Genomic DNA, 15,172 nt, shown 5'->3' on the forward strand with positions numbered 1-15,172 from the left:
TCATCTACTCTACCAGAGGAGTAACTTCTGGAAAAACAAACTGATTACTCAGTTGAAGAGAAAGGTAAAACACCATTTCAGGAAATGAGATGTGCACTTAGATGAGCCTGACATGGACCAGCTACAAACACTGCAAAAGGGAGACTGAACCTTACTTGGAGTTAGCAGAAACAAAGCCATGGGGAATTCCACCTGTTGGCGCAGAGTGCATTTTAGTTCAGCCTAGATGAGCTGCTCGGCTTTCCAACACTTGTTCTATTTATTTCTCTAGTACAATCTTCTCAGTGTGACGTCTTCAGTGAGGAGATCACCACTTCCCCTATCCTGGTCAGGGAGATTAAACAACATCACACAGTGAGAAAGCAAGTGCCTGAGACTGTACTCAAAATCTGCGCTGCCTTGCCATAAAGATCTGGCATTTCAATGACTGGATAATGTAAATCTTACACTAATATTAGACTGCTGTTATGAGCAGGTATTTACAAGAAAACAATCAGATTTTCCTTTTGAAAACATATCTCTTTATCTCTATATAAAAGATTTTCCCTGAGGTTTCTTACATTCCTGGGAGATAGGAATTTAGTGGTGGACTTAATTCTGCCTAGCTGGCATTGAGACCACAAGCTAGGGAACAAGGGGGTTGTTTTTCATTTTCATAAAGCCCAATAAATACACTGTTCACTACGAGAATGACAAGTGATATACAGGCAGAGCAAAGTCCATCTATTTTTGAACATACCAGTACCAGATTTTGTAGCATTTCTTTACAGGATTTGCCAGTTTAACAAGGATCCCAAGAACATAATGGAAGTAATTAACCTCCTAGTTTTGTGTTCACATTCATGGGAGGCTGCTTTAGGATGAGAAACATGGGGAGAGAAAAGAGGATCACAGCTGAAACAAAAAGAGAGGATTTATTTCTTGTCAGTTGTTTGGCCACACTACAAAGCAAGCGGACACAGCAGCAATAAATTGGGGCATTTTAGCAGAAAAACTGAGCAACAATCTTAGAACCACACAGCTGAAAGCTCAAATGTGTGGCCTCAGAATAGCCGTACACTGAAATAAATCTGCTTTAATTGCTTATTTTCTATCTTTCCCCATTGTAAAACAAATGAAGATGCCATTGAAGATGCCTCTGGTAAGGCAGTCAGAACATGAGCTTGTTATTACAATAACACTCTGCATAAAGGCTTCCCTTACGTTTATTAACCCAAAAGAACTCTGATTCCAAACCCATTCTTTTACTATGGCTTCCATCCTCAACAGCTCAAAGACTCTTCTGGATTTTTCTACTTGCTCTCCAAGCTGCTGAACTGGGCTGCCTCTCCTTACCTTCACTCACTCCATTTCCAGCTGCACGCCCAGCGCTTCGGTGCCGTGTGCTGCCCCATGTTCCCTGCTAAGGATGGCTGCCACACCAAGCGCAGCACCACCCCGGTCACACGCACAGCATGCACTGCTTCTAGGCATCCACGCTGGTAAAGCCTCCTATTAATCATTCCTGTGCTGCCATCAATTAAGTAGTTGATTAGTGTTCACAAAGGAAGCAGTCCCGCCAGCTTGGTTACCTCTCTCAGCAGGACACTGTTTGCTCAAGAGTTTTACTGTAATCTCTGTTGGCAAAAATAAATATGTGTTCCACATCTATGTTCCATATATATATTTATGTAAATATTTCATCTTTTAGGGGAATCCTGTTCCTCAGTCTTCATTAAAGAAGAAAAACATCCCGGTCCTTTCAGCAGACCTACAAATTCTGTAAAATGAGGAGGAGATAGAAATCCTTCCAACTGAACAGTGTGCCCCTTTCCTGCCCCTCACAAAAACACTGCTCTGCAGGGAACTGCTGGTTAGAGAAGGTTGCATCCACGAACCTTACACGGGGCAGACTTCCCCCTTCCCTCTACCAAAGCACCTCATTAGTACAGAGCAGACAGCAGAGGGATGCACTGACATGTGAGACAGTGGAAATCTGGACAGTAACAACCAGCAGTTGTTTGCAGTGCTCTTGGTTGAATCAAGTAACTTGGCCATTCAAACTCTACATCTTAAAACACAGATTTCAACACCTAATCTCCCTGCAGTCCTAATTTAGCTTAATGAGAAAAAAGCTGCAGCAAATATGCCAAGTGGCAGACTGACATTTATGGACATACTTAAACTCTGAACATGCCCTGAAGGAGATGGGTCTTCAAAAGAGCACACTTTATTTTACACTGTTCTTGTTAACCCAAGCTGAGTTAGCTATCCTCTTAGTGTCTGGGATAACTGATATATAATGCTAACTGTAAGTATAAAATTTGATACAAAGTTCAATCTTCATTCCAGATATATCAGTGGGAACTTTTCTTCCCATAAAAGTTTTAATGCAATACAGGAGATTGATTCACCCTCACAAAATGATATGAAAGGATTCTGCTTGTTGGAACTATAACAAGAAAGCCTTAACAAGAATCAGTGCTTCCATCTATGAAGAAAAATAACAGATCTGGAAAGCAATCTAAGAAACCTCTAGCAGCAATCCTGAGATACCAGAGCTCCTTAAATGTAAATTCCAAAATCTAACAGTGCCAACAGTAAGATTACTCTACATAACCCGTTATCTATAAAACCATAAGCTCAAAGAACTCTCAGGAGATCGTTTGGTGTTTGCCAGCATTCTTATATAATTAGTGAATGTCTGGCACAGGAAAGCAGGCAACTTTTGTACCAAGAGTTTTCATATTCGGCCATCACTTTTGCATCAGGGACAGAAGTAGTTCCTAGAAAGCCCTGCCCTGACTTTTCACATTTCTGTTAAAGCTGACGCTGCTCAGCCTCTTGTTCTCGCAGGGAATGGGGAAGAAGCAGAAGCAAAACTGCCTGCAGTGCCACTCTTCAATTTGTGCTGCTGAGAGCAGATCCTGGGCCGGGGAGAATTCAGAGTCACTGTCAAGTCAGCTGCCCCCCTACACAAAAGCAAAAAACTGCCATGGAACAAGGCTGTGTGCAGAAACTCCTCACAGGGAAAATCTGTAGCTCATTCTTCACAGAGCCACGTCCTGATTTCACAGAGGTCTGTAAAAAAGGAAGAATTAATTTCTGCAAAGGACTTCAGAGGCTCAGAGGTTGTTATTTGGCCAATCTTTAGGTTCACAGTCAGCTCTCCAAAGCCCCACCAGATCAATAAAGCCTACAGCCATGATGTCTGGTAGCTCCAACCTTCCAGGAAATGAGCTTGTGAGTTTTATTCTAATTGTAAACACACAGGTGTTGACACCACCAGAATCAATAGTAAGAGGAGCACTTAATAGATTCTTGATGTCACTCAGAGAAAAGTGGGAATAAAAGGTCAAGCACTGAATTTCTCTTGCGTTCATACACTGATTCTGCCTAAACCCTCCTTGTGCAGTGCAGAGAGAACTTCTGTTCCTCAATAGCTTATCAATAAAATATCAATTTTTAAAGAGTACCTCTTGCAAGCAGCTGAATTAATTAAGGGTTTGCCAATGCACAGGAGCCAAACCAGATAAGGCCCAGAACAAATTCAGAGTTGAGCTATTCAGCCTCTATTTAACCCTTGTCTGAATGTTCTCATTCTGCATTCAGTCCAATTCCAAAGTGGCTTGATCTGCTTTGAAGTGAATTGTGTTATTCAAAACTGGCCACATCCTGGGATAAAGGTATCCAGAGAGGAAAAATTAAGCAGAAATACTTAAGCTGGAGTACATTTTCAGCATATAAAGCCTTAGATTTCATCTACACCAAAGCCTTTTGCAACAGTATAGCTGGGGAAAAAAATGACAGGCGCTGCTTTACTCACACAGTGGAGCTACTGCAGTTCAAACACTCCTGGCACCACAAGCTGCACACTGCCCAAGGCAGCTGGCTTAAAGACAGCGTGTATTCCCTCGGGGTGGGATTACTGCTCTGCATGCTATTCAGGAAACCAGGCCAGACAGCTGACCTTCATTTTCCAGGTGTGCTCATATGCCCTCTCTCGTAAGCACTGCTAAAAAGTGACAAAAAGGAATGAATCCTGAAAAGAAAACTCCTTTACAGAGCTTGCAAGAGAAATGACAACTGCAGCCACCAGAGAAAAGGTGAAATGAGTGCTGCTGCTAGAGGACAGCTGTTAATTGGTCTATGAGGATTTGTGTTTATGACAGTGAAAGCTAACGTGCAATAGAACTAAGGCTGCAAACACAGTCGTGCTGTTTTGTTCAGCCTCACAGCAAAACTCTGACTTTCTGCACTGGAATTGCTAGAGCAGAAGACACTGAGTTTTACTAAAGGCAAATCACCCAAAAAACTTTGGGCTTTTTTTCTGAACTCTCAGACTTCTAACACTGCTGTGAAATACAATGCACAGAGCACATCCCTGGCTGCTTCAAGCCAGTGTTGTTCTGCAACCAGGGGTGCATTTAGAGACAGATCACCACAGGTTCTCTGGGAAAGCACCTCAGTATCCTTGAAATGTAATTAGAGAACCACGAGGGGATTTAATCTTGTTGAGATCTCACAGTAGAACAGTGTTTAACCCTGGCACTTAATGCCCTCCACCTAATAAACAAAATAAAAATTCCAATCAGCCAGAGGAACAACTGAGACAGGCCCTTTCATGAAGTCCACCACGACAAATGCCAATCTTGTATTCGCTGGAGTGGCACAGCATGGAAACAAGTCACCTCCTTCCTGGCTCACTTTAAATGGTTCACAGATCCATGTACAACCCACGAGACAGCACCAGCCTGAATTTCACTGCATTTGTGTAAGTTAGCCCACGTGTGCATGAGGAATGGGCACACTTGAGCCTTGCCAGCAGTACAGCCCTTACAGACAAGGCCCCCAGGAGGAAACACCAAGAACATTTCCACTGCTGACTGCCAGATTTTTCCAGGCGTGAGTTGGCCAACGAATCCTAGAATTCTCAAGACCAAGGCAGGGCAGTGAGGATGTGAACGTTTGGGTGAATGCTAACGGCCCTCTAACCTCATGGGAGGAGACCACAGAGGGGGTCAGAGGTTCTTCAAGAGAAAACCAGTCACAGAAGCACCTTTTAAAGAAGATCTCCCTCCTCTGCTGTTATTGTTCAGAGCAACAAACAGTTGTCACTGACATGCAGACAAGGAGTTGACGGCTCACCTCAGGATACATGGTATTGAAAAGACAGAAAATAAAATCACCAGCTGCTGCTCTGGACAAGAGTAAGTTATTTACAAAGTGAAAGCAGTAAATTAGCTTAATGGCAAGACCACATGCTGCGGTACAGATCAAACCATTTTTTTGTTTTCCACTTCCAGCTGACAGGATTGCGATTACTCAAGGAAATCGAGTTCATTATCTTGTCTCTTTTGAGAAAGGAAAGAAAACCTGGGGCATAGAGACCAAGAAAGGAATGAGAAAACCACCATGAAAATACAGTCAAGGGGGAATGACTGGCGGCTGCATGAGGAATGTAATCTTGTAAATGGACCAGAGTGCAGCGAAAGCAGAGGCAGAGGAGAGGAATCAAGGGGGATTTAGACAGATTGAGGCAGAACTCTCAGGAAACAGGGACTCCATATCAGAATTACTGTGCTTTTTTAGGAACATAACTAGAATATGAGAAGTGCTTAAATCTGCGGCGTGGATTAGTGGATTAGCCAAGTTAACCATCCCAACACTGCGCAGCGTCAGACAGCATGGCTGTCTGAAAAGACAGTAAGTTGTCTGGAAAAGAGCTACAGCAAAGCACCGCCACTGCAAGCAATAAACTCCATGCCAGCGTAGATCAGAGTAGGTAGAAGATTGGATTTTGGTTCTGAACGCTGAACACTGAGGTATGAACGAGCTCCACAAGGCGCCTCTGCAGATACACGGATGTGAAGTGCACTGCTGTGAGCACTGCAGAACATCACAGCACCAGGGGATCGCTGAGGTGGAGCCCTGGGCATCCTGTGCTCTAACACTGCAATCCAGATTAAAGATATTCTTGTGGGAATGCTGAAATCACTACTGAAATTACAGAGAAAATCAATGAGCTCTATTATTTCCCAGCCATTCCTGTGGCTTTCATTGCCATTTTCATTGCTTAACTTACAGTTAAGCTCATACTAAGATTTCTGTTTTCACTTATTTTGACACCAAGTTTGTGGCTATCTATGGGATATGTTCAACAGAACTGGATAACCCTTCAGCTCCCTTCCAGTCCAAGCCCTTCTACAGTTCTACGCTATGTTCTCAGAGTAGTTGAGATCTGATCGTAAAAAAAAAGCATATTAATATAATCTTCAGCTGAAACAACTGAATATATTGCTTCTACTGTGAAAAAAGATGCTCACCATACACGTGTATGTATAACACCACATGTAAGTAGTACAATCAGCTTTCCTTCACAAGTGGATTACTAATCACAGTGTGGGTACTGAAAAACCATACTTCCACGCAGCTGATACAAGCATTATGCTTTTTCAAACATTATCTTTTGTTTCAAAACGTGTAACTTCATAAAACTCACAAGAAAGCCTAACTGGCATTACCTGAAGCCTTTACAGGTGTGTCTACATTAAAATGTTATCTTCAGTTATTTATTTGACCGTGCACAACCTTCTCAAATACGTCCCTGCCTCCTTTTCTGCATTCACTGTTCCAGAACTGGCAAAACTGAGTGTTATGCATGCAATTTTGTTAAGCAGGGCCACTTTTCACACCTCGTTCAGCAGGAACCCAGAAGGTGCCATTCCATCAACAAGCCGGGATCAAGGAGTTGCTGTGATCAGTGTGAAACATCTTCACCTGGCCTCTGGCAGGCCTGTATTTACACGAGGAAGAGGCCACAATAAAAGCAGCATGGCTGGGGGCCCTAGAGGAAGATAGCCTTGCTTCCCAGTCATCTGGGCAGTGTGTAGCCCCTATTTTATGTAGGTTATGGGGAGGTGATGGGACTGCCTGTGGTGAGAAGGGAGGCTTGATTCTCTTCTCTGAGGAGCAGGCCAGGCTATTGAAGAGGTAAGTTCACCACCTTGCCTAGGGAACCTGTTTTATTCTGCAAGTCATACTTCAGTTCAGGCTACTTTATAAAGGTGATGCTCTTAATTTTTATGCTTTTGTGAGTCTTGCAGCTTAAAACTCTGAAGCCCTCATTCCAAAGGCAGGATACTGACAGGACTAAGGAACTTGTCTTTTCTTTCTAAGAAAATAAATGTTTCTCTACAGAAGTGGAGCTTAGGGTTGTTGTTATACTAACGTGACACCGCCCCCTTTGAATGAATCACAAGGGCAGAGCATATAAAAACAACTCCTTTCTGGGGCTGCTTAAACACTGCATTTTCATTACAAGTGTAACCGTAATAACTCCTTGTGAGTTAACGAGGGTGTCAGAAATGAACAGCCCAAAGTAGCTGTGGAAGCTTGCTGGCTTCTCTCCCTCTCTGTGGAAAGACTACTTTAAAACCAGTGTGCACTTGTTCCCTAAGGCTGCATGGGATTTCCAGCCACTGGCTTCCTATGTCTGGCTCATCCTGCTGCGGGAAAATCGAGTTTCTAAGGGCATTTGCTCACTGATTCCCTTGGTGATGTGGTACCAACGTTAAGAACTTTTTGCAAGGGGAAAGAGATGTACCTGAAGGGCATTTTCTTAAGTAAGGGAAGTAAGCATAGACGTAACAATGCGATATTAGCAGCTCAGCAGCACTAACCTGCGATTTTAAACTTGGTGCTGCAAGGGTAACTAAACAAGGCAATGTGGGCAGAGCCATGTCTGTGGTGAGGACTTTATCACACAGGGCTGAGTACTGGAGGAGGCAGTGTGAGGCTGAGGAGAAGCTCCATGGCAGCAAGAGTGAGGCTGGGAGCTCTGACGTGTGCCAGCTGCAGATAGGGCTGCTGCTCTCTGCCCTCTCCAGCTGTATGCAACTTTTTCCACCAAATCTAACAGCTGAGCTGTTTGTAAAACTGCTAACCTGATCTACTTGCCTACCACAGGTCTTTGTTCCTTAACTTACTGCTGAAACTGCATAAGCTTGTGTGCCTTGCTCTGACTGAAAGCAGAAGGTTGGATGGCTCATCTGAACAAGGGGTAACAAGCAGCTGGAAATGGTGCTCTCAGCTCTGCACAGCTGCTGTGATAGCAGGGCATGTAAAGAATGTAAAGGTGGATAACTTTAGAGGCTTTCTTTTCTCAGCAGAAATAAAACCACACCACTTCCTGGACTGAACTTCTGGAAAAAAATCATAGTAATTTCACCTGGACCTTATTAGCCTTACAATTAGAAGAACTTTTTTTTCACCACCTTGTGTTCTGGGAGAGAAAGTGACTTAACTGGATTAAGCTGGGCTGACAGGTGAGTACTCATGCACTGAAGAGTCTATTCCAAAGACTAAAATTGGAAGCCAAATGTCTAAAGCACCTCTAGAAGATTCCCCTGCATTACAAATCAGTAATTTGTAATCATTCTCGACATTCAGTCTGCAGATGGGATGGCTCTGTTTCCCCATATATGGGGACAATGGTTCTTCCTCTGACTTTTCTCTCTTCCCCTTCTTCCTACTGCAGGATGTTCTCCATTACAGAGCTAGCAGCAGTCTGTGCCAACAGAGGAACAGAAAACGCGCTCATCCTTAGTGAGGCTCTCCATAAGCATCTTCACATGCACAGAGATTTTTCTTTAAGGCAATGTAAATAGCATCTTTTTCCACTGCTTTTTAACATAGAATTTACTTTTGCTTCTCAAACTGGTGACTTGCAATTAACTCTGCTTGCCCAGCAGGCTGCCCCTGACCAGAAGCCTGCTATGCTTAATGAAACACCAGCTGAGCTTCTTGGATCCAAGCATGTGAAGTGAGGGGGCATGTAAGCATCTGTTTGGGTGGGTACACATTCCCCTGTAATGAGGGCAATCTTGCACTTTATTTCTTTCACACAACAAACAGAAGGGGGAAAAAGTCAGCTGCTCTACATAACAGCCTTCTGACCACTGAGGAGATGACTTGTGCACACATGAGAGCATGCAGACTGACAAACACAAATCCTCTGCCACAGCACTACTAAGTAAAATCCCCCATATCTCCTGTCTGGGGGAAGACAACATTGCTCCAAGTTAGTCAAGCAATTCTTTCAGTGAAGGAATGGATAAATCTAATAACACAATGCTTTAGTGCATTTTTGTTATCTCAAAGGCTGACTGTGGAAATGGCTCTTCTTGCTCTTGCCTTCTGCCTTGGCCTGTCATTCTCCCAAGTATACAATATCTAGTCATGAACATAATCAACTGAAAGGCTGAATAATCTGACAGGTTCCCTGTAAGTATCTTCTGTACCTAACACTGACATCCCAGTCAAACCTTACTTCAGGAAAAATCTGATAATGGAATCTTATGTTCATAGATACAACTGAAAATCCCAGCTGTCAGTGAGGATTTAGCAATGTGCAGCTGAGAGGTGGCTCCTGTTCTCATTGAAAAGTACCTCAGTTACTGGAAGGTACCTTCTGGATGGAGCCTTCCAATGGTCTTGCTGTGCATACCAGGACATCCTGCCAAACACCTGGAAACTTGACAGTAATGCCCAATGAGGATGTTGCCTCCCTCTTTTGTCTTTACTGCTGCCCTGGTGGTGATATTACAAAGATGCTGATTCTTTTTCTCTGTGGGTGCTTGTGATGCACTCTCGGGATGAAAAGGTAACTGCTGAGAGTACTGAGCATTACGTTAAAAAAAGAAAAACAGGATTATACTGTTTGCATCAAATGTGTCCATACACGAGCTATTCCTTAAGGTGTGTGAGCAGCAAAAAAAGGCTGTCTCATCCATTTACAGAACTGGTTTTTTTTTTTATGATCTACAGGAAGAAAAAAATCTCATACTTGGAAATGAACTAATGGAGTTCTGTGCTTGTTACCTGTATGTGGGAGCCCAGCAACATGTCTCATACTTCTGTATAGGGTTTGACTGACTAGATGGAAACAGAGCATTGGTTTGCTCTTTAACTGAGGGTCTGAACTCAAATTTCAAGCTGCCTTAATTTCCCAGTTTAGAGCTGGGGAAATACAAAAGGGTTATAGAGCTTGTAAAGTCAGAGTGCAGTGGCCTGCAGTCTTACTAACTTCATGTAAAATTTTCACTCTTGACATTCTTTCCAGATCCACTTCAACTCTGAGATGATGTGTAAGAAAGCTGAATTAGTTTCCATGCTTCTGAACAAGTGTTAGTTAAGACATAATGCTGTCGCACGTGGCAACTAATTTGTTATTGTAATAGAAGAGCTCTTGATGTACCTCCCTCCTTCTTCTGCCTAGAGCACAACACTGCTTCCAATGCTACAGGAAAGCTGCACTAACTCTAAAATACAGAAAACTGATTAGAGCTCATTCAAACTGTCTATGGGAAGAACAGCAACGCTGTTAAAAGCACGACTATTTCTCCAATGAAAGAGAACTGGGGGAGTGCTGCGATGAAGTTTTTTGGATGTTGTGAAGTGTTGTGGGTTGTGTTGAGGAAGAGGCAGGTATAACCAAACCTGGTAAAACTGCTCTGGTGGTGGTTGCAGATGTGCCTCATGAACTGCGTGTGATAAGCATGGAGAGCCTGTCCTGTCTTCAGCCTGCTGTAACTACAGATCATCAGAGCGGAATATCTGTTGATGCTGAAGACAATTCTGATAAGGTACTGATGAGATAAAGATACCTCAACCACAATGACACTTAAATACCACGTATAACCTGGTTAAAGCTTTTAGGTGAAGCTGGCATCTCTGAAACAAAGACCTACCAACTCTGTCAGGGCGTGAACTTGTGCTGCAGCTTGTGTTCAGCCCTTTCTTGAGGAGCACCCAGGAAAGTGGTACCAGATCAAATCCTCAGGTTACGTAAATGAAGTCTATGTCTTCAATGGGAAGAACTTTTCCTCTTTAAAAAAAACCAAAAAAACAAACCAAAACAACAACAACAAAAAAAAACAAACAAAAAACCAATGGACTTGAGTGGGGAGCTCCAATTTATGTCTCCCAGCTTGCACCAATGCAGCTTTAAAATCAGCTAGATGCAAGTTTTGCTTTTGGATCTCTACAGAGTACACTTCTACTACTACTAGCTTCTGGGCTGCCCTGTTCCCTCCTAGGAGGGCAGCATCTCCTAACCAGTTCAGTGATTCGTCTTCCTTGTCAGCTGCAGGAAATCCAAACAAGCCAAAATCTGAGGGAGCACACAGAGGGAAAACACAGAGGAGACTTCTAAAGCCAGCTGAAGCTGCCACCTTGTCATTCCTGTCAATACTGCAATAAATAAATAAGAGAATAGTCAGGTAAAGATTGACTGACCTGACAAGAATAAACTGGAAACCCAATCTGATGGAACTTCTGTTTGGATTTGTCTGCGAGTGCTGCAACAAACCAGTCACTTTCCTATTTTAGGAAAGTAGGAAACAAGGCACAATTGTGATTTATCACAGTTCTTGTGTGTGTGGCAGGAACAAGGTAGAGGTTGGAGACGAATCCCATTTTCTGCAGATTAAAAACAAGGTTGGTTGTTCATAAGGATGTAATTATAACTAATACAATTACTGCAGTTGCATCCATCCTCCCAAGATACTAATGCCCTTGAAAAATAATTGATTTCCTAGATGGAAAAATAAAGATGAGAACTGGAAGAAGCTCTGGGAAACTGGAAGACCTTGCAAAGGAAACCTCAGAGATTTCAGGGAGCAGGACAGTCTCCAAAGTGTTTTGCCTACAAAAGTCTGAGTGCCTGAGCTCTGGTATGTGCTTACACTGACCACAAGCACTAGCTTCATGAGTCCATAATTATTCTGCCCTACAGTTAATGCTCTCCTCATGCTTTGTTTACTATATCTATTTGTTTCAGGAGCCTTCTGAAGTGCAGCAAGGTACTGCATAGCCTTTAATGGAAGTTCATGGAGGAAAGTTACCCTAAATTGCTAAGTGTCTAGGTGGCAATTACCGAAGGTGAACATTCTGATGAGGCTCTTCTGCAAAGCAGCAAATACCAGAGGTGGTATCTTCTCTGGATTGTAAGTTTTAAAATAGAAAATGGATATGCTTACTTAGTACCTTAACCATGCTACAAGAGTCAACTGGCTTTCCTGAGCTCCTTCCTCCTTGCTGGTCTGAGATCAACTAAAACACTGCTCTGCAGTTTGCCAGAGAAACTGCCCCAGTGCAGGGGGAAGCTGCGGAGGGAGTGGCAGAGCACAGAGCAGTCAGACTGAATGCACTTGAGATGACAGGACCAGCCGTGCACAAATACTTGTGGAAATGAAGCTCAGTAATTACAGATGCCTTCCTCTGGCATATTCACTAACCGAACTGCTATTACTTATGGCCAAACAAACAGAATGTATTCTCAGAGTGCTAGACCACCAAAACGCTGTATTTTAAGCAGTGCCCTTAGAACCATGAGTTAATGAATGAACCTGTAAGGTCTGATAACAAGAACTGTCTCTCAAGAAGTGACAAGCTATAGAAGTTCTTGATGATTGCTTTCCATCTTTCATTGTAACACACTGTGCTGTTGGTATTTAGTTAACTGGTGCCACAAAAAAAAAAACCTAGTGTAATAAAATGGGTATTCTCTTTGCCTGCTAATATCAAATATTTCTCCTTTTGGTTTTCATCTTAAGTAACAAAATCTATGGGAAGAGGGAGTAAAATATTCTGGTCTGAATTTGATGCTAGCCACAGCATGCTTCTGTGCTGCTGTCATAAAGGAAGGGAAGCATATCTTGGTGTTAAGTCAGAGGGTGGATTCAGGCTGTAATTTAATGTGCACAGCAGCATGTCCCAATCAGCTTGAAAGCCTGTAGTTAGTCTCTTCTCAGGAGCCACTAATGAACAGACTTTTGGTTGAGGGTGCTTCGTTACTCAATGTGAACTCCATTTCCACATCGCCTGTTCTTGTATTACTTGGATTAAAGTGAGTATTCTGGAAAATTGATTCCTCAGTGATGCCCTCTACCATGTAAACCTATCTTGTCACAAGAAGAATTACATATATCTGAAGTACTACTGTGATGGCTTGTGGCGCTCAAAGCAAGCTTGCAGGGTGTGCTTAAGTTGAGGGGCATGAACTCCTTCCCTCCTGGGCAGAGCAGAAAGTTTTCAAGTACTCCAAATACAAACCTAACAGCTTCTCAGAGGCTGTTTTTCTCTTCCTTTTTTTACTAAGGGCACTAAGTTAGCACATGCAGTAGTACAGGAGGCAGAAGTAAAGCATCTCTGTACCATTCTAGAATACACACCCTCAAAAAAGGAGGGCTGAGCTGGTGGCTGCCTTACAGAGAATGAGGCCACATCTGGGCATGAGCTGCTTCCTGTGTAGATGGCGCAGTGTCTCAGGGCTTTCTCTCATAAATGAGGAATGCCTGTTCTGCCATTTTCCTGTTATGATAGAGGCATACTTCCATGTTATTCAACTATTTCAACTTAAGAAGTTCCACCTATGAAATATGTAGAGAAATACTTTCCAGATTCTCCAATTCTTGAGCTATTGGGTTTACTTTTATCATCTTTCTCCCAAAAGTCAAAAAGCATTTTCTGCTGAAGTTACCAAACAACAAAAGCAATTTTTCATCCATAGCTGGACACAGACCTTCAGTCAAATTCTGCTTCTGGCAAAGAACACGCACAAACAAGTAAAAACAAACATGTGAAAGTTTGTACCTTAGGCTTAATTCTCCTAACGCTTCTCATCTCTACCAGAAGCTCAGTCTCATCTCGTCAGAAGCTTATGCTTTTCCTAATTACTCGCACAAAACGTTCTTAAATCATATTTTGACAGCCGAAATCTTACATCTCCATAAACAAAAAGAACTGTCAATATTACTAGTGCAGAAGCAAAGGAACCAGATGCACCAGAACTAAAAGCTGGGGGGAGGGGACAGTGATTCATAAGTTCAGAAAAGCATCTGCCAATAGTTTGATAGCAGCCGAATCCAACCGAGTAACTCAGATTGTGCTACAGCTGGCACGGAGATTATCAGCACCTCGCCAGCCAAAAACGCGCTCAGGAACAACAGCACTGGAGCAAGAGAGTATTTGCTTTGGTCCCGTCCTTCCCATTATGGGAAATAAAATACAACCGCTGTTTTTCTCGTGCTTTAAGGCCAACCTGGCACCTGCCCGCTCCGCGGAGAAGGATCTGCTATGCTGAATTCAGGAGCTGTGCGTGTCTCCCATCGTTACAACACGCGGGCCTCACGCTGAGCCGTTCCCGTCCCCAGGGCTGTTAGGCCGCACGCAGGGACGTCCCGAGCCCGCGTCTGCCTCACCGCGCCGGCATTAAACTCGTGCTCGGCCAGCACGCAGAGCGACAAGGCGAAAACTTTTACCGCGAACCGCATAGAGACATTAAGAACCGGAGCGCGGCAGAGCTGCCGCTGAAGGAGCCCGCAGTGCCCGCACGGAGCCGCACCGCGTCCTTAGGGACAGAGCCCGCAACCCGCGGCGGGGGGGGAGGACGCGCTAGGAACAGCCCCGGCTGGGGGAGAGCGTTGCCATGACAACCGCCCTCACACCGGGAAACCGCGATACCCAACCCCCTCTCTCCCCCCCCCCCATCCCCCGGCCCCTCCCGCGGCCCGTTCGCTTGCTCGCCCGCCTCCCCCTCGGGCCCCCGTCGGGCGGATACAGCTTGAAGCCCCGGAGGATCTCCTTGGCCCGCTCGTCCGTGGCCGACATGGTCCTGCCGCGCCGCGCCGCGGGCGGAGGGCGCTGCGCCGGGCTCGCCTGGCTGCGCGGGCCTGGGCGGGAGCGGCGCTGACGGCGGCGCCTCAGGACCCCCCGCCCCTCCCCCTCGCACTCCCTCGCACCCGCCACCGGCCGCCGCAGCCAATCCCGCCTGCCGCTCTCCCCGCCCCGACGGGACGGCCAATCGAGAGCCGCCGACGCCCCTGCCAGCTGAAGAAGGACGGCGGAACGGACCAATCGGACGGCGCGTCCCTTCTCCGTTTATTCGAGGGCGGCTGCGCTCGGCCCGGCTGCGGCTGACGTCGACGGGGACGGGAGTCGCCCCAGGCCAAACCTCGGCCGATCGGCGCGTGCCCGGAGCTGGGCCGTTCTTTAATACGTTAACGTATTGCGCCCCTCTCCTAACGGTCCGCGTGCGGGAGAAAAACCGAAGCGCGGCGCAGGCTGCCTCAGAGCTCCTCAGTACAGCGCCGTGGCGCAGCCCCGCTGCGGAGCGCTGGGCGGCGGCCGA

General features: G+C 45.0%; 1 protein-coding gene and 1 long non-coding RNA gene across 12 annotated transcripts in view; one reads left to right on the top strand and one right to left on the bottom strand.

The window, feature by feature from the left end:
- Nucleotides 1-14,733, bottom strand: part of PDE6D (phosphodiesterase 6D) — a 30,203-nt gene extending 15,470 nt beyond the window's left edge. Inside the window, exon 1 of the mRNA XM_052686948.1 lies at nucleotides 14,603-14,733. Within this exon, the coding sequence (XP_052542908.1) occupies nucleotides 14,603-14,652 (50 nt within the window). The 5' untranslated portion in view covers nucleotides 14,653-14,733. The remainder of the gene's footprint in view (nucleotides 1-14,602) is intronic.
- LOC128082632 (uncharacterized) lies at nucleotides 6,830-11,929 on the top strand. Of its 11 annotated transcripts, none has more exons than XR_008207747.1 (7): nucleotides 6,830-6,972; nucleotides 7,948-8,041; nucleotides 8,151-8,306; nucleotides 8,519-8,640; nucleotides 8,730-8,831; nucleotides 9,349-11,714; nucleotides 11,822-11,929. It is a non-coding gene; the product is annotated as an uncharacterized LOC128082632 (long non-coding RNA). The 11 variants fall into 11 exon arrangements; XR_008207746.1 differs by having other exon boundaries at nucleotides 8,733-8,831; XR_008207748.1 differs by having other exon boundaries at nucleotides 8,536-8,640; nucleotides 8,733-8,831.
- Nucleotides 14,734-15,172: the final 439 nt, after the last annotated feature.

This window comes from Tympanuchus pallidicinctus, unplaced genomic scaffold (genome assembly GCF_026119805.1).
Source record: "Tympanuchus pallidicinctus isolate F22 unplaced genomic scaffold, pur_lepc_1.0 scaffold22, whole genome shotgun sequence".
In the NCBI taxonomy this organism is placed as follows: domain Eukaryota; kingdom Metazoa; phylum Chordata; class Aves; order Galliformes; family Phasianidae; genus Tympanuchus; species Tympanuchus pallidicinctus.